Source organism: Phaethon aethereus (assembly GCF_964289735.1).
Source record: "Phaethon aethereus genome assembly, chromosome: 11".
In the NCBI taxonomy this organism is placed as follows: domain Eukaryota; kingdom Metazoa; phylum Chordata; class Aves; order Phaethontiformes; family Phaethontidae; genus Phaethon; species Phaethon aethereus.
Window position 1 is genome coordinate 24,574,702 of NC_138587.1, and position 19,027 is coordinate 24,593,728.

General features: G+C 48.3%; 1 protein-coding gene across 1 annotated transcript in view; it reads right to left on the reverse strand.

Moving 5' to 3' along the window:
• Nucleotides 1-2,765, reverse strand: part of BICD2 (BICD cargo adaptor 2) — a gene marked incomplete at its 3' end in the record, with an annotated part of 96,523 nt that extends 93,758 nt beyond the window's left edge. The window contains exon 1 of the mRNA XM_082004661.1: nucleotides 2,162-2,765. Within this exon, the coding sequence (XP_081860787.1) occupies nucleotides 2,162-2,401 (240 nt within the window). The 5' untranslated portion in view covers nucleotides 2,402-2,765. The remainder of the gene's footprint in view (nucleotides 1-2,161) is intronic.
• Between the last annotated feature and the right edge of the window lie 16,262 nt (nucleotides 2,766-19,027).

Here is a 19,027-nt window from a genome sequence, read left to right on the forward strand (position 1 = left end):
ACAGTTAAGAAGGAAGAGATGGAAAGCACTCCTGTTCTAGTCAGACATGCCACCATCGATCCCCTGCCTTCCCCAAGAACAACCTCAGGTACCCAAGGTGGAGTCCCTTTAGGTTGGAGCTTGACATGTGGCAAGTCTTATATGCAACGCTCCTCTAGCTGTGCCTGGGAAAAGCAAGAAGTTGCATAAACAGCAAAGAAGATAAACTCCTCTGAGAACATGCTTCATGCATTTGTTAAAGGTTTACAAGATCTAATGCAGACCAGATTCCCCCATTGCATCACAAGAAAGGTAGAGGAGCAATGCTTTTTCCCTGTGCAGGCTAACTAACAGAGTCCTCCAGCAGTTCCCAGAATTATTTGCCTCCCAGGTTTTCACTTAATTACAACGGGACATGCATACACAAAGCAAATCCTTCAGAATGTTAGAAGCAAAAAAGGAGTGAATCATTGCTGATCCTGCCATTTTCAATTTTTTTAAATCTCTTTTACAAGCTCTGAAGTGTTGCAGCCCTAAAAGAATGAAAATAAGTTGTCTTCAAGCCTTTTTCCATCTGAGAGCCAAAACGTGTAATGCCCAAGTGTACACAGCACAGCCCAGTGAATAAAGCACTACCTGTGACTGAGGCAGCCTGGCTTCCATTTGTGGGTCAGGCACTGGCTGGCTGAATGAGGTTGGGCCAGTCCTCTCACCTCTCCATGCCATGTTTCCCACCCCACCTACCAAACGGGTTTACTGATTTTTCTTTCCCTTTAGCACAACTCTATCGCACTCACCTTCTTTTCAAGACTGCCTCTACCCTTGACTTTCACCTCGCATCTCTGCTACTGCATGCTGCTGTAACCGTGTCCATCTCAAGTGGCTTTAGTTATAGCGGTACATCAGTTCAGCTTGCCTGTTCAGTTCACAAGCTTGTAGCCATGTAATTCAAAGTAATTAACCTCTTTTCCTTATGCTTGTTTAACATAATAAAAGCTGAATAAAGCTTTATTTACAAGACCAAAAGACACACAGGATGCAGGAAGTGAGGGCGTTCACAGATTAAGCTGAATTTGTACCAGTCCATTTGGAAGTAGTTATTTTCCCTTTGAAACAGCTTATTTTGATGTTGCTTCAAATCCATTTCCAACTGAACGAGCTAAACCAAAGACCCATCGGATACAGTTTGCACTGCTCAAATAAATCCACATATATTCATCTTTTAGGCTGTATCAGATGTTTTGCAACCAAGGCAAGGCCTAAATCAGTTGAAAAGCGTCACAGGGTTTGCCTGCACGGAAATGAGGCAGCGCTTTTCCCGTGTTCTAGACCTGGAGAAGATCTTGCATGAGAAAAACTTATGTGCCAGCTGGCCTAAGAAAACAGCATTTCTTCTGATGAACCTTACTCCTCTATACAGATTAGATCAGATGTTTTCTTTAAAAAAAAAAAAAGCCAACAACGGCGACCTGCACCAAAACAAAGCTGCGTGAGCTACAGCCCGCTATACCATTTTCGTGGTGGTCGGCACTAAGGAAGTCACTGACACCACGGCCAGATCGCTCCCTCCGCACAAACGCGGGCGGCTGGCAGCCGCCGAGGAGCTCCCGGCCCCGCCAGCGCCGCCCGCTCGGGCCCTCACTCCGAGGGGCAGCGAGGTGACAGCGGCGAGCGGGCCCGCCCGGGCCGCGGCGCTGCACCGGGGCAGCCGAGAGGCTTCGCTCCCCACTGCAGCCCTCAGGCCGACCTGCGACCAGACCCGAGGCAAATGGACGGGAGAAGAACGGAAAGCATTTACCCGCTTCCCTCCCACGTCCCCCCGCCACTGGAGAGAGGTTAGGGGCAGAAAAGCCTTTCTCCCCCCCCCCCCCCCCCCCCGCCCCTTTCCTGGTCTGAAAGGCAACGGCCTCCGAGAGCTGTCACTTAGGAGGAGGAAGGATTTAACCGCGCACCCTGGAGCAAGACTGAGGCCTGGTCGCCCTCCCCCCGATTCTGCCGGAGGGGCAGGGGGCTGACTCTCCGACTGCCCCACAGCCCACCACCGTCGGGCTCCAAAGACGGCCATCTGTCCCGCTCCCACCGTCCCCAAACCGCCCTCGCCCCCCCTCACCCGCAGCGCCCGGGCCCGGGCTGCCCCGCAGGGCAGGCACCTGCCGCCCCCCCCGCCCCGACGCCGCTTCACCTCCTTCAGCTGCTCCATCTCGGTGCGGATGGTCTCGTACTCCAGCTCCAGCTCCTCGTATTGCTGCTTCAGCTGCTGCTTCTCCTCCAGCACGGCCAGCCCGTACTCCGCCGCTTGGATCTTCTCCCGGGTAGTCTCGCCCAGCTCCTGGAAGAGCCGCTTGATCTCGCTCCGCAGCCACTCGGGCTCCGACTCCATCACCAGCCTGGCGTACTCCTCCTCCTCCATAGCCAGCGACATGTCGGCGGCGGCCGTCGGCTCGCAGCCGGCGAGGCGGACAGGCGAAAGGGTGAACGCGCAGCCCGTCTGCCGCTCCTAGCAGCGCCGCGGCCCGTGGGCGGCCATGGCAGAACCCGCTCGGGCTGCCATCAACGGGCGAGACGCCCGCTGAGCTGCGCCGCGGATCCCCCCGCGCCGCGCCGCCGCCGCTGCAAAACTCGCCCCAAGCGCCGACCGCAGTGAAATCATTCAAAAGGAACGGCCGGCCCGGCGCCCCGCGGCATGCTGGGGCCGGTAGTCCGCGCCCGCCGCCGCCCCGCAGAGCGCACCGCCCGTTGGACTACAACTCCCAGCATGCCCCGCGAGGGGCGGTGGCGGGGGAGGAGAGCGGCCCCTGCCGGGCGCCGGCGACCGTGCCCGCGGAGCGGCGTTGGGGCAGCGCCGCGGAGGGGCGGTGGCAGGAGCGCGCCCGCGGGGAGGGCCCGAGCGTCGCCCCCCCAGCAGCCTGGTCTGGCGCGCGGTGGCCGAAGCTGACCCCACAGCAGCCCGGGCGAGAGTGCAGCAGAAAAGGCACAGCCACGCAGCATCCCTGGCGGCTGGCTCCTTGCTAACGGGTGCTTGCAGGATGGCCGGAAGCCAGGAGGCGTCGGAAGCAGCCCCGTATAAAAAGGTGAGTACTGTGCAAGGCAGATCTAACAGCAGCCACGCGTGGGGCCATAATCACGGCTATGGTGGGATGGTTCCTATTTGCCACAATGGAGGGTATCGAAGGGCACACCAGAATGGGAAGAGTGAAAGGCTAACGTGAGAAGTACTGGTGTCAGCGCCAAGTCTGCATGCAAGAGCTGCGAGTATCTCATTTCTTTCCGGTGTTTCACATTTCCAGTGCAGTTCCTGCTTCAGGTAGGTCTCCATCCACCGATGGGGAGCGAAAACCATGTTCCCCAGCGTCATCCTGAGGATAAGCACATCCATACGTCAAGATGCACATGTACTGCCGGACTGCCCAATAGAAGGAGGGAAATGTCTCGGCAAGTTCTTGGCATAAATAGTTGTGAGACAGTAATACTTGGGCAAGTTTACCAAGCTGCTTGAAAAAAGAGTTGCCAGTCTGACAGGAAAATGTGGTCAGCTATTGCTACAGGTTACACCACTGGGCAAGTGTGGTGGCAAAGGCACAGAAATTGGGATACTAATTTCTCCACCACGGATAGAATTAATTTCTAAAACATAATGAAGGCTGAACAGAGCCAAACGCCTCTCTTAGTTGGACCATTGTAATTCCTAAGCAGCTCCATAAAGGCAGTGTGAATGTGCCCCTGCTTTACACCCGGGTGGAGGAGACGACTGCTTCACCCCGCCATGGCTCGCCTGCTGCTGCCTCGCCCTCCTTTAGTGCAGCAAATGCTGCTCAGTGTTTCTTCCAGTGTCAAAAATAATTGGTAATGAACTGGTAAGCAAATGCCAAACATAATAAAAACAATTACATGTTTGAGCACTCCACAAGGTCTAGAACACAAAGCGACATATTTGCTTGCAGCTGCAGGGCTTTTTCAAACTACTTTCAACTTCTGCCTGTGTTCATTATGCTCTGTCCTGGTACATATAACCCTTATCCCTTTAATAAACTGTATAATGGCTGAATACTGCCTCTTAGTCATGAAACTGCTTTGGCCAATTTTTCTTCAGGGCCCTGACACTGCCTGGAGCTCCCTGTGCCTCACGTGCAGGGATGTATTTGTCCCATAAGCACTGATGCAACACTCAGTCATCTGGACCTAAGAAGTAGCAAGTCAATGTCCTAAGCCTACAATGTGTATGTAAAATTCCTTTAGTTTTTTATTTTCAGAATTCCTCAGGGAATTTTTTTTTGTTATATATATTTGCAAATAAATATCTGGTTGGCCTAAGCTAGAAAATACTGACATACCCACTCTGTAATCAATATGTCGACGTCAGTACGGTGTCAGGTTTTTATGTTCCTCTGAAGCCATGTTGGCTGCACATGCCAAAGCTCATTTAAAATCCACATCTGTTACTTTTAGGCACTACCTGGGGCTGCCTGTGATCTTACATTGTTTTCAACTGGTGCAAAACACACCATTGCCCTCAGCAGATTTGGACCACACGGCCACAGAACTATAAACCTCCAGGCAAACCCATTTCATGTGAAACTATTGACATATGCTTCTCCTTCATTACTCCTGAGGGAACTGGTAGGCTGGCAGCAGCTAAGGGCACAGAAGAGAGCATCTCTGCCTCACACTGGCCCAGCCATGGACGGATGGAGAAGAGGGACAGCTGGTGGGCAGAACCGCCACATTGACTTTCCTTTCTAGTTTCTAACTTCTACCCGAAAGCTGAGACTGCAGCTGTTTGGTTTTTTTTCAAGGAATGTGCTATGTTGGCAAATTCTAGTGTTACACCCCAAAGGGATCATTAAAATCCAGGTAGTTACTTCACCACGAATTGTGCAGATTTGGTTTTGGATACTGAGACGTGCCTCTGACAGGTATCCTCAGTGGGAGAAGGTGCATCTTATGAAGAACAGAGTAAAGAGAGAGGCGGAGTGTCACTGAGGGTCACTTAAAGTCAGTAATATTTCCTCAGACTTACTTTTAATCCCTCAACTCTGGTGTCCCTGGGAGTTAACATGCTGTAGCCAATGCACTAGGAAGGCAGAAAAATATAAATGAGGTGTAAATTAACAAAATCCTCTTCTTCCAACTCAAACCAGACGACAGCTCTGTGGTGGGAATCTTTCACCAGCTCAGAATACTTTGCAACCCACCAGCGGGGGCTGAGTGACACAGAGGCAGCCCTGGGCCTGGGAGGTTGGATCTCCTCCCCTAAAATCCTGCCCAGGTGCTCTCAGCTGAGGCAGCAGAGCCGTCTCCTGCTCTGCTCAAGCTCTGGTGGCCTTCAAAACAGTGCCTCCCCCATGGATTTATCAAGAAATGCCCACATTAACATGGCAGTAGCTGTAACGCACCATTTCTCAGATGAAATTAATGTGAAAACAAAAGTTTAACGCTATTTCCATAAAGCTGAATTCTCATGTAAAGGTGTCTTCACTCTCTTGCACTGGATTTATGCTGCTGTACCGCCACGACTGTCACTGTGCGACGTAGAACATTTTAGGGGGTTTAAGCATCCTGATTCTCTTTTAAACACAAGTGAGAAAAAAAAAAAACATTTTCTCTTAGATCATCCTCTATGCTATGTTTTTAAGCATTAGGATTTCTTCTTACAGCTATGGCCTTGTAAGTCTTTCTTTTGTCTGCCACTGCTAGGTAGCATTGCTAATGCCACCCATTCACAACTGATTCATCATTAAGATATTTTTAATCATAAATACCCGCTTGTTTTCTTTTATCTCATACTTTCTGAGCCTTCACTGTGCTCGGGTTTTTCTCTGCAACTCTGGACTCGAAGAAATTAGCTACCCTTTGGTGCTCCTCCCTTTCCAAAACTGAAAACTACACGTAATGACTTGTTCTCAGGACACAGAGCTTCAGTTCACATCCTGAATATTGCTGGGCTTACAAGTCAGTTGTGAGACCTGACTGGTTTTGGGGATTAATAGAGATGAGCTAATCAACTCATCATAGTGCAAGTGACTTCACTGGGTAATTATTTGTTTTCTAGGTCATTCTTAAAACTAAGATCTGTTGCTAGGTTTCTCACTTTGTTATTTTGATAAACTGCCCAAGATGCAAAGGGAAATATCCAGCAGCAATTATAAATATCACAATAGCTATTTCAAAAGCATTTCTGCACAGTTTGAGAAAACTGGAGTGGCTTGTCAAAGCTAAGATTCCCATCATCATTCCAGGTATAACGATGCAGCATAATAAAAGCTTCTCATGAGTGCACGAGCACAGCCTGTCCCATGCCCATCGCCTCCCCTGGCCTCAGCCAGAGGCCACTGCCCATTTTGGGCAGCATTCACTGTCCCCAAACTCCATTAATATGAAGGTTTAGCTGTTACCACACTGATTCAAAGTGTCACGGCCAAGTGGGTTTACGGTGCTATCAGCAGGTGGAGAAGGCAGACTGTCCGTCTTTTTTTCCTGCTGAGATTTTAAAGCTAACCACTGAGCACAAGGTGGTAAAATCATACAGGATCCACCTTGAATACTAAAATAAAGTTGGATAGTGTTTCTTCTAGTGGGAGTTAACTCACAAAAATTTTTTTTCCCTGGTGGAAAAATCACAGCAAAGGCAAAGCCCTGCGATGCTAGTTTTATTTAACCTGAGTCCAAACCCTGAGGGATGTAGCACTCTAATCCAGTGCCGCAATACATTCATGTATCTTCAGGCACAATCAGCTTCAAACAAGCTGAATTTTCCAATAATCCCTGCTGAATGAATGTGGGAAGCCAACCTAGCCTGTGCCTAAAGTTGGGATGACTGTAGGCATGAGAATCCTCAAAAATGCCTTTCTTATTATATCTTACTTTGGATTATTTCAAGTGTCCCGAAATAAGGTGGTGCAGTACATCACTGTTTCGTTCTCCTTTTGTGCACTGCATTTGTGTACAACTCAGCTGTACCAATCAGAATAAAAAATCTTTAAACTGGCACTGAGACAGCCATAAGAAAATCTGGCGAGCAGTCCCCAATTCCTTGTTTTCTAGTTCAGAAAAAAAAAAAAATTGCTTTAGGGGTAAGAACATTTCAGGACTGGCTAGATGTTTGGGTAAGGTATGGTAATGACTGTTCTTAAACAGAATATGCTTCAAAGTAAGAACCTGAAAGGCTTAGGATTGAAAATATTTATTTTCAAAAGTTTAGTGAGTTCCTGGCAGAAAGCTGCTGGAGGTAGCATCTGCATGCAAGAAATGAGCAGAGGAATTAAGAGATGTTTATCACAAAACTGAATTCTTAAGACGTCTAGGCATCAGGAGAAAGAGATGACTTTGGACATTCGATGGAATGCCCGGGCTGGATTTGGGGGCGTACAACAACCGCGGAGATTGCTCCTTGACCGGAGTGGTTGGATATCCAGCTTGATAAGAGCTTGGCCCACTGCCAGGAGCTGTGAAGGAGGAATGGCTGGAGGGTCCAAATAATGGCATGTCTGGCACACCATCTGCTAGGCACAGCAGGGAGCAGATGCTCAGGATACTTCCTTACTCTGCCAGGAGGGAACAAGCCAGAGAGGAAGACTTTTCCTCCCTCCAATGTCTCCCTGTTTCCTCCTCCTCCCCCTTGCACCGCAAGCCTGGCATCTCCCTCAGAGCCACCTACAGCTTCCCTAGACCATGCTGTGCCCTCTTGCTTTTCAGCATTTTTCTTCCTTGGTCTCTTCCTCAGGAGAGGCTGAGGAAGCCTCTCTTGTAGGTCTGGAGAAAGGGCCGGGTCATCCCAAGTGGCTGACCTCTTCTCAACTGAACTGCACTAAAGGCCCATGTTTATGCTTCACACATCAGAAAATGTTCCCTTTTAAATCATCTTTGCAAATCTGATTGACGAGCAGTAAATGAGCTGCCATTACTCACTCTCTTTTGATGAGGTAAACACACCCTGATTTGGATTTAAACCAAGCCTGTTTCATTTTAAATAAATCATTTAGGCACCTGTTTAAACTGAAGCAAAACAAGAAGGAGCCTGCACAGCGGGGTCTACCAGTATAACCAAGCGGATCATTGCAATACTATTTCTCTCTCTCTTTTTTTTCCCCATCTTCATTTTCCTATTGTAACTCAAAAGGGTCCCAGGTGCCAAAGGTCACCTGCAGGGGAGTAATATAGTTATGCAGACACACAGAAATTCAGCATGTACTTTGTCAGGGTCCGATTTTGCTTTTCTCTGTACAAGTAAGAAATATTTCTACTTACTTCCACAAGTGTGAGAAAAGAAGTTTGTATATTTTCCCTCTTCTCCTAAGCTCTGAAATGAGACATGCGTAGCCAGAGCCTGCTTTTGGCTGCAGCGTTACGTGCAGTAGGAATTCCACTGAAGTCACTTGAAGTACTCCAAATTGATGTGACATGGGTAAAATCAGTGAATCAGAGTTTTGGCCCCAGAGAGGACACTCTTGTAACACCAATGGGACACAGCAGCTTTGGTGCCTTTGAAGAGCATCTCTGCAAGCCCCTGCAACATGCCAGAGTCCCGGGATGCTGCTGGCACCTCCTCCTCCATCATGTTTGCTGAAGAGCTAATCCGGGGGAAACAGAGGCAACATTTCTGCAGTTGGATGATTTCCTCACTGATAGAACATCTTCCTGGCAATGCCAGTTTTCCTAATATAAAGCAAGCCGCTCGGAAGCACATCAGATCTACTTCCGATTCAAGACAAGGCTCATGTCGCTTTCAAGAATTTCTCTCTACTACCAAGCAAGCGCACTTCTGTGGCACCTCACGTGGTATTTTGAATTAATATCACTCAACAGATGACGCATAAGTTTAAAAGTAGAGCATTTTCCCCACATTAGGGAAGCCAAACTGTAAATTACATCTCTTGCTGATGCATTCACATGCCCCTTGCACTCCTGAGTAGCTCAGCAAGGTGAAAAATGGCTGTTAGTCCTTCTCTACTCATTTTACCCTGTTCTAAACATAGTATTCCTCAGTGCCAATTTTCTAGATCAGATTAAGGAAAAACTTAAAAAAAAAACCGCAACAAACCTAGCTGTGGCATTAATTTAAAAGCTCATAAACTAAATAATTCACAGGAGGTCTGAGCTCATTGTTCTTTTCCTCTGTTACATAAATATAAGGGCCCTCAATGACAAGAGGGTCAGGCTTAAATAAAGAAAAATCAGAAAGCTGGTGAAGCTGCGTAGGCTGGTAGCGAAGCACAGTTACTGCATTTTGGAAAGAGGTAGCAGCACACAGAGAGGTGACAGTGTGCAGGGACCAAGCTGCCAGCCAGCCAGCTCACCCATCGCAGTGTCGCAAAGGAAATGGCGCGTGATCCAGAAGCCAGCTGAATTCACCTGTGCTTTTAGCACTGAACTAATGAGTTATGGAACAGAAAGGAACTGGGTTTTGGAGAATGTTATTTCCACTCATGCGTTTTGGGAATTCACTGATTTCACTGGCATCTGCTGTAATTCCTGTATTAATTGGTAATAACTTGAATTCCTAATTAAAATGCTTTATGAAAGCAAAAATGTATCGCAGTCAATATCAGCAGCTGGTAACTGAGGCAGGGCTCAACTTTAGCACTTGGAAATACTACTGTGTGGATTTAAGGTTGGAACAGTAGGTTCCTACTTTATACATCTGGTTACAAATAAAGAGACTTACACCTTAGTCTTTGTCCTTTTGATGTCTGTCCCTCTGCTCTGGCCTTCAGATAATGCTGCCTTTCCAGAACTGATTAAAAACACTTGCTATCAAAAAAAAAACCCCAACCAAAATCCAAAAGAAGGAAAACCCAGGCAACTAAAAAAAATGAGACATATCAAAAGGGATAACTCTAATTTGTTGATATGCGCAGTGTTTTCACTGGATGGTATAAAATCCACAATTAAAATATAATAAAATGCCTCACTGCTCAGTTCAGAGCCCCCATGGGAGGGTTCAGGAAAACAAGGAAACAGAGCACCAAGTTAATTGCACCTTGTTAAATGTAACCATTTAAACAACTAGACCTTAATGGGGTACTTTCTGTAGCTACTGCAGTTTATATGTCTGAATTATGTTCTAAAGAGGCTTTTGTGTTTCTGCAAAGCAGACGCAGCGGTATGTTGGTGCAAGGTGTACGCTCACAGGCTGCGTAGCAGGCGTCCAGTCACGCTAATTACAGACAAATACAGCTGTACTGTCTTCCCTGGGGATACTACTGGCGCGCAGCAAGAGTCAGGTCCCCTCTACGGAGAGACTTGCTTAAAAAGCAAGAATGAGCCTACATTTACACTGATAAAAAACAGAGGTGTGTTACTGCAGAAGCACATGCTTGTACCCAGCAGTCAAATTCTTTGCTGCTATAAACATAACTAATTCCATAAAAAGATAAAAGCAGACATGCCACAGCTTTTCCTAAGCAATATCTGTGGGACTAGGTGCCTCCATCCATAGTGTCAGCCCACCAGACTGGCCACTAGGACCGTGCAAGGGAAGAGGTGCACTTTCTTCTTAGCACATGCCCCATTTCTTTTGGAAGCTGAGTAGGGCTCCCCATATGATGGGGGGTTGTCAACAGCATATAAAAAGAGAAAACCGTCGGCAAAAATACGAACAAAAATAGAGTTAGACTTTCTTTCTTCTTCTGTCAGGAAAGACTACAGGCTGGCCAAAGCATATGCTACATCTTTCATCACCATATGTGGAAAAAGACCTGTAGTTGGAGGGGAAGAGCTGGAAGCCAGAGATAGCCTGATGTGAAACCACAGCCAAAGCATCGCAACCCTTTATCACCCTGTCATGAACAAATTCACACTATTATATAGGTAACATCATTCAACATGTAGTAAAAATAAAAGAAATGTAAATGGTCCTATACTTGACTGGAATAGTTACAATTCTTATAGGTGGTAATGAATGAAAATTATATGGTAATTATAGCCCATCATTACAATGAGAAGGTCCATTGACAAAGTGCTACCATAAATGAAAACCCACGTTGCGTATTACGCCAAGAACATAACCAGCATTTTCCTGTTTCCATCTAAGCATACCTTCCATGCCATTATATATCCCATATAATCCCAAACTCCACATTCCATTACATATCCCATTTACTCCCAGGCCTGTCACACTTGAAAAGGATGCTCCAAGTGTTTGTCACTTCACTAACACTAGCTGTATTTTTTACGTCATTGTGGCTATTAGTTTTTAACAGTACAGCATTTATCAGTATTTGACCTATATGTTTTGCTCTTGCACCCTCTGTTTCTTTCCCCTCTTCCTGAGCTCTTCTTGCTTCCCATCTTTCCCAGCTCAGCTCAGCACAAGGGACCAGGTTTCGGTCACCTGGAAAGCTCCTCTTTGTCCCGAAGGTGCATGGTCCCTGGCACAGTACAGTGCTACTCACAACATCTCTAAATCCATCAGCGTCATCTTTACCTGTTAGCACTGAATATTAAACTCCTACTGCTGTAGACCTTTTGCAGATGGGCAAGCAATATCTCATTGCTTCCTGAAGACATTCTTATGGAGAGAAGAGTAAACCAAATGTTTTACTTGGCCAGCTGATCATGCAGTGCTATGTAACATCTTTAAAATGGCAATTTATTCTAAGTATAGAATCATAGAATCATTTAAATTGGAAAAGGCGCTTAATATCGAGTCCAACCGTAAACCTAACACTGTCAAGTCCACCACTAAACCATGTCCCTAAGCTCCACATGTTTGGTATGGTGACTCAACCACTTCCCCAGGCAGCCTGTTCCAGTGCTTGACAGTATAATTCAGTGCAAAGAAATAAACAGTTAGAAAAATTAAATAAACCAACTGGAATCATCAAGTTGGGCTTTGAACACATATTTAGGAATAAGGAGGTATCAGAAATTAGGCCCAAGCTAGGACCAAAGAAAGCAGAGTTATGACCAGAAGTATGTCTCAAACTGCAACACTGATTCGGCAAACCATAGGCCAATTTCTGCAAACAGTTCTCTAGCTGAATAACTTCAAAGATCTTATTGATATGAGTAAAATTCCTTACCTAAGTGTCTGCATGATCATGCAGGAACCAGCATGGCTGGGGAAGTGTTTTATTCGCTCCTTAACTATTGCTAGTCCAGTGAGGAAGGGGATACTGCCTCCCAGTTTGACATAACCAGATAAAAGCACATTAACATGACATATGTTATGGCATTTAACTTAAAACTAAACCAGCTTAAAGAAATTGTGTAGCTCAGTGTACCTCCTTTTATTACATCACACACCCAAATGAAATGTCACTGCAGGACTGACTTTTTATTGTTTGGACACTAACTCTCGTGCTCTTCGCAGCATGTCCTGTACATTCTGTTTTCATGTAAGGCACTGTATTGGGTTCATGTGGCCAGAGTTTGGTACCGGGGGCTGCAGGGGGGGCTTCTGTGAGAAGCTGCCAGAAGCTTCCCCCACGTCCGACAGAGCCAGCGCAGCCGGCTCTGAGATGGAGCCGCCGCTGGCCAAGGCCGAGCCCATCAGCGACGGTGGCCGCGCCTCTGGGGAACGTATTTGAGAAGGAAAAGCTGGCACACAGCATTTGCAGCTGGAGAGAGAAATGGAACAGCTCTGCTGTGAGGACAGGCTGAGAGAGTTGGGGTGGTTCAGCCTGGAGCAGAGAAGACTCCGGAGAGACCTTTGCAGCCTGACAGGACTTAAAGGGGCTGATAAGAAAGATGGGGACAGACTTTTTCACAGGGACTGTTGTGACAGGACAAGGGGTGATGGTTTTAAACTAAAGGACGGGAAATTTAGACTGGATATAAGGAAGAACTTTTTGACAAGGAGGGTGGTGAACCCCTGGCCCAGGTTGCCCAGAGAGGTGGTCGATGCCCCATCCCTGGGAACATTCCCAGGTCAGGCTGGACGGGGCTCTGAGCACCCTGCTCTGGATGAAGATGTGCCTGCTCACTGCAGGGGGTTGGACTAGATGGCCTTGAAAGGTCCCTTCCAACCCAAACTATCCTATGATAAAACAGCCCTGCAGCCCCCGGCCCGGGGCAGGAGGGGCAGGACGGCTCCAGGTGCCAGGGCAGAGGGTCCCCGGCAGCCCCCGGGGAAGCCCACGGGGAGGCCGGCTGTGCCCCTGCGGCCATGGAGCTCCACGGGGGAGCAGATCTGCACCCGCACCCGGGGAGGGCCCCACACCAGAGCAGGGGGATGCCCGAAGGAGGCCGTGACCCCGTGGGCAGCCCGCACTGGGGCCGGCTCCTGGCAGGGCCTGTGGCCCCGTGGGGAGAGAGAGGAGCCCCGGCTGGAGCAGGTTTGCTGGCAGGACCTGGGACCCCACGGGGGCCCAGGCTGGAGCAGCCTGTTCCTGAAGGACGGCACCCATGGGGGGACCCGGGCTGGAGCAGCTCATGAAGAACTGCAGCCCGTGGGAAGGACCCACGCTGGAGAAGTCCATGGAGGACGGTCTCCCGTGGGAGGGACCCCCCGCTGGAGCAGGGAGGAGTGTGAGGAGTCCTCCCTTGAGGAGGAAGGAGCGGCAGAGACCAGGTGTGATGAACTGACCACAACCCCCATTCCCTGTCCCCCTGCGCCGCTCAGAGGCAGGAGGGGGAGAAATCGGGAGCGAAGTTGTGTCCGGGAAGAAGGGAGTGGTGGGGGGAAGGCGTTTTAATATTTGGTTTTAATTCTTATTACCCCACCCTGATTTGATTGGCAATAAATTAAACTAATTTCCCCAAGCCCAGCCTGTGTTGCCCATGACAGTAATTGCTGACTGGTCTCTCCCTGCCCTTATCTCCACCCACCGGTTTTTCATTAGACTCTCTCCCCTGCCCAGCTGAGGAGGGCAGTGACAGAGCAGCCTTGGTGGGCACCCGGCCTCCAGCCAGCGTCAGCCCAACTGCAGGTACGTGTATAGGGAAGGGGTTGCTCTTCTTTAAGAGCACGAAAGAGTCCCTCTTACCACATAGGAAATTTGGTTTTGAGAGTGGCTGGTAAGTACATTTTGTCTTTTGTGGAGAAGGTGGGCTAGACCTATGAAATACAAACTGCAGGTAAAAAAGCCCTGGAAGTAAACGATCTGCTGAAAGGTATGCTTTGCATATGTGTGGCATTCTTCAGATAAGATTCACAAAACTACATCATGATTATTTGAATGTTTGATATAGATAACTGCTGTTTATACAACTTGATATCTATACGGATAGCCATGTAACAGCTATGAAGTATAACACCTTTCACACAGAAGTATATATTAATTTCAGGGAATGGCTCTGGATTCTGGGTGCTTTGTGTTTTGAATTTCCACTCCAGCTCTGGAGCAGTGCTAAAGCCAGTGGGAGCTGCAGATATATAGTAAATCTAGCAAAAGTAGGGACATGCACCCATAAGCTATGTACGGAGAACATGCTTTGAAACTGCTTTTTGGCAAGTAGTCACAATGCACTCAGCTAGGAGGGGGTCCAAGAAAATCACCATTTCCTATTCTAATCTCTATAATACTCCTCTCAGCAATAAATGTATTAAAAAAAAAAGTGACTTGTTTCAGAGACAAGACTAAAATTTAATTTCACTGAACCCTTCAAATAATATATCCCCTATCTCCTCTAGTAGATGGATGATTGTCTGCTTTTCTGAAGAAGGAAAAATACCTCCTTTCCCTTCTCTACAGCACAAACACATTCCCCATGCAAAAAGATTTTTTACCTACCATGTTTTTGGTCTGGTGTGAACAATCAAGCTGTAACTCAAGGTGGTGCTCACCAAGAACTCACCCACCCAGGCATTGCAGCCTGCTTATCTAAGGGGAAAGCTGGCCAAAGCCAAGACCCTACTGTTATTTGTATTGGGTGACTCAGATGCCCCTGGAGCCTGTACAGTGAGAGAAGGATTTCAAAAGTAGAGGGAAAAATCAGACTTTGTGCAGTACTTTTGAAAATCTCTCCCCAAAGGCATAACTCAAAAAAATGTTAATGGGGTAGAGAGCTTTCATTATTCACAGCATGTTTATTGCATCGCTTTCCCCTGAGGAAAATAGCACCTGGCTGTGAAATGGAAGGCACTTAATGGATTGCAGTAGCCGGAGCAGGAACAAAATATATTTTCTTCTCTTGTATATGGACAAAAGAAAGAAGAAAAGGACCAGCACAGACACTACCCACAGAGGCTAACTATTGCTTCAATTGCCCAGATAACACATCAGTTTTACCACTTCTCACAGAGCTTTGCATGTAACCAGTGCAGATGCTTTGCCTTGAGCAGAGGATTATTCCTCCCTGAGTAACATTGGCTGAAAGACTCACACCAAAAGGCTGTGCACAAAGATACCTGAATAGGTTGGAGGAGACTTACTGGTCCAGGGATCATAGAATCATAGAATCTTTGGGTTGGAAGGGACCTTTCAAGGCCATCTAGTCCAACCCCCCTGCAATGAGCAGGGACATCTTCAACTAGATCAGGTTGCTCAGAGCCCTGTCCAGCCTGACCTGGGATATTTCCAGGGATGGGGCATCAACCACCTCTCTGGGCTACCTGGGCCAGGGGTTCACCACTCTCAGTGTGAAAAATTTTTTCCTTAGATCCAGTCTAAATCCACTCTCTTTTAGTTTAAAACCATTACGCCATGCCCCATTGCTACAGGCCCTGCTAAAAGGTCTTTTCCCATCTTTCTTATCAGCCCCCTTTAAGCACTGTCAGGCTGCAATAAGGTCTCCCCAGAGCCTTCTCTTTTCCAGCAACCCCAACTCTCCCAGCCTGTCCTCCCAGCAGAGCTGTTCCAGCCCTCGGAGCATTGCTGGGGCCTCCTCTGGCCCTGCTCCAACAGGTCCATGTCTCTCCTGTGCTGAGGGCTCCAGAGCTGGACGCAGCACTGCAGGGAGGTCTCCCCAGAGCAGAGCAGAGGGGCAGAATCCCCTCCCTCGCCCTGCTGGCCATGCTGCTTTGGGGGCAGCCCAGGACACAGGTGGCCTTCTGGGCTGTGAGCGCACATTGCCGGCTCATGTCCAGCTTTTCATCCACCAGTACCCCCAAGTTCTTCTTGGTAGGGCTGCTCTCCATCCCTTCATTCTGTACTGATACCAGGGGTTGCCCTGACCCAGGGGCAGGACCATGCTTTTGGCCTTGTTGAACCTCATGAGGTTCACACAGGCCCATTCCTCAAGCTTGTCCAGGTCCCTCTGGATGGCATCCTGTCCCTGAGGCGTGTCAACCGCACCACTCAGCTTGGTGTCGTCTGCAAACTTGCTGAGGGTGCCCTCGATCCCTGTCTGTATCATTGATGAAGATACTAAACATTAGTGGTCCCAGTAGAGAGGACTTTGACAGACATAGGGTTTCTGGGGCACAGGCTGCCCCTCCAGCCTCTCCTGTGAGCACAAGACCTGCGCCCAGGCCCCAGTCATGGAAGGGAAGGCTGAGGGATGCACCTGGGGGAATGCAGTCCAACATCCCACTGGAATATCAGGTCTTCCATAGCTTGATTCAGTAACTCCCAGCCTCTCTGGGTAACATTTCCCACCTCACCGCTTTCCCCCCTGGTTAGGCAGAATTGGTAGCATGCAATTATCTCTCTACCAAGTGCCCAACTGTGATTATAGATTGTCTACACCCCTGTTAAAGGGTCTCTCAGGTGGCACATTTCATTTCTTCAACTTGCACTGTGTAGAAACCTGCCACCTCACCACCCCACAATGGCCCCTAAAATAAGCAAATCTGCCCGCATGCACAACAGCTGAGCTCTAGCCATTAGTGAAGAGGCAGGCTGTGCTGGAGGCTCACAACTGACCTTGCTTCAATAGCTCTTGCTAGCCAACTCTACTGCCTGTTGACCTAACAACATCACAGAATCATTAAGGTTGGAAAAGACCTTTAAGATCATCAAGTCCAACCATCAACCCAACACCACCATGCCCACTAAACCATGTCCTGAAGTGCCACGCCCACACGTTTTTTAAACAATTCCAGTGATGGTGACTCCACCCACCTCCCTGAGCAGCCTGTTCCAATGTTTGACCACTCAGTAAAGAAATTTTTCCCAATATCCAGTCTAAACCTCCCGTGGTGCAACTTGAGGCCACTTCTATCGCTAGTACTTGGGAGAAGAGACCAACATCCACCTTGCCACAACTCCCTTTCAGGTAGTTGTAGAGAGTGATAACATCTCCCCTCAGCCTCTTCTCCAGACTAAATAACCCCAGTTCCCTCAGCCGCTCCTCACCAGACTTGTTCTCCAGACACCTCACCAGCTTTGTTGCCTTTCTCTGGACACACTCCAGCACCTCTCTTGCAGTGAGAGGCCCAAAACTGAACACGGTATTCAAGGTGCAGCCTCACCGGAGCCAAGTACAGGGGTACAATCAGTTCCCTACTCCTGCTGGCCACACTACTTCTGATACAGGCCACGATGCTGTTGGCCTTCTTGGCCACCTGGGCACATTGCTGGCTGTCAACCAGCACCCCCAGGTCCTTTTCCGCCAGGCAACTATCCAGCCACTCCTCCCCAAGCCTGTAGCGTTTCATGGGATTGTTGTGACCCGAGTGCAGGACCCGGTACTTGGCCTTATTAAACCTCATACAGTTGACCTCTGCACATCAATCCAGCCTGTCCAGATCCCTCTGCAGAGCCCTCCTACCCTCCAGCAGATCAACACTCCCACCCAACTTGGTGTCATCTGCAAACTTACTGAGGGAGCACTCAATTCCCTCATCCAGATCATCAATAAAGATATTGAACAAGACCAGACCCAGAACCGAGCCCTGGGGAACACCACTTGTGACCGGCCGCCAGCCGGATTTAACGCCGTTCACCACAACTCTCTGGGCTCGGCCATCCAGCCAGTTCCTCACCCAGCAAAGAGTACGCCTGTCTACTCCATGAGCCACCAGTTTCTCTAGGAGAATGCTGTGGGAGACGCTGTCAAAAGCTTTACTAAAGTCCAGGTAGACAATGAAAGAAAAAAGAAAAACATGAAAGAGCAAACAGAGGAAAGACAGCATTATCCTGAGCCTGGCACATATCTATATCTTGTTCTCCACAGCTTCTTTCCAGCAGAATAAATCCAGGATATCCCCTAACTGCATTACTCAGACAGATGTGGCTGTTATCCTTATGCTGTGACACAAACACGCAGGAAGGAAATACTGAAGTGGCAGTGTAGGAAGGAGAAAGGAGAATGGATTCCCCACCCATGTCTTGGAAGGTGAGGCAAAGCCAGGAAGATTCCTACTTTTAGAAGATTCATACACATTTCTAACAAACTAGCATAGAGACAAACTGTAATTAGGTATCTTGAGTTCTTCTGCTGACTTAGAAGATACTGACCAGAGGGCAGCAATTTGCATAGAGGTATGTCCTGGTTTCAGCCAGGATAGAGTTAATTTTCTTCACAGAAGCCAGTGTGAGGCTGTGTTTTGGATTTGGGATGAGAAAATGTTGATAACGTGCTGATGTTTTGAGTTGTTGCTAAGTAGTCAAGGACAGTCCAGCTTCTCGTGCTGGCTGGCCAGCGAGCAGGCTGGGGTGCACGGGGAGCTGGAGGGGACACAGATGGGACAGCTGACCCCAAAGGGATATTCTGGACCATATGGTGTTGTAGTCGGTATGTAAAGCTGGGACGAAGAAGAAGGAAGGGGTGGAGGGATGTTTGGAGTGATGGCGTCTGTCTTCCCAAGTCACCATTACGCGTGATGCAGCCCTGTTTCCCTGGGGATGGCTGAACCCCTGCCTGCTGATGGGAAGCGGTGAATGAATTCCTTGTTTTGCTCTGCTTGCATGTGGGGGTTTTGCTTTACCTGTTAAACTGTCTTTATCTCAACCCACGAGTTTTCTCACCTTTCTGATTCTCTCCCCCGTCCCACCGTGGGGGAGTGAGCAAGCAGCTGTGTGGGGCTTAGCTGCTGGCTGGGGTTAAACCACAACAAGGTGCTTGCATTTATTGCCTCTAGAAAAGACCTGAGATTGTCTCCTTCTACCTCATCCTTCAGAGTATTTTCTTCAGTGTTTCCTTCAGAGTGACATTGATTCCCAGGCTGAAGATATAATTCAAATTGATTGAGAAAATATAAACCCTATGGCTTTTATATGCTAAG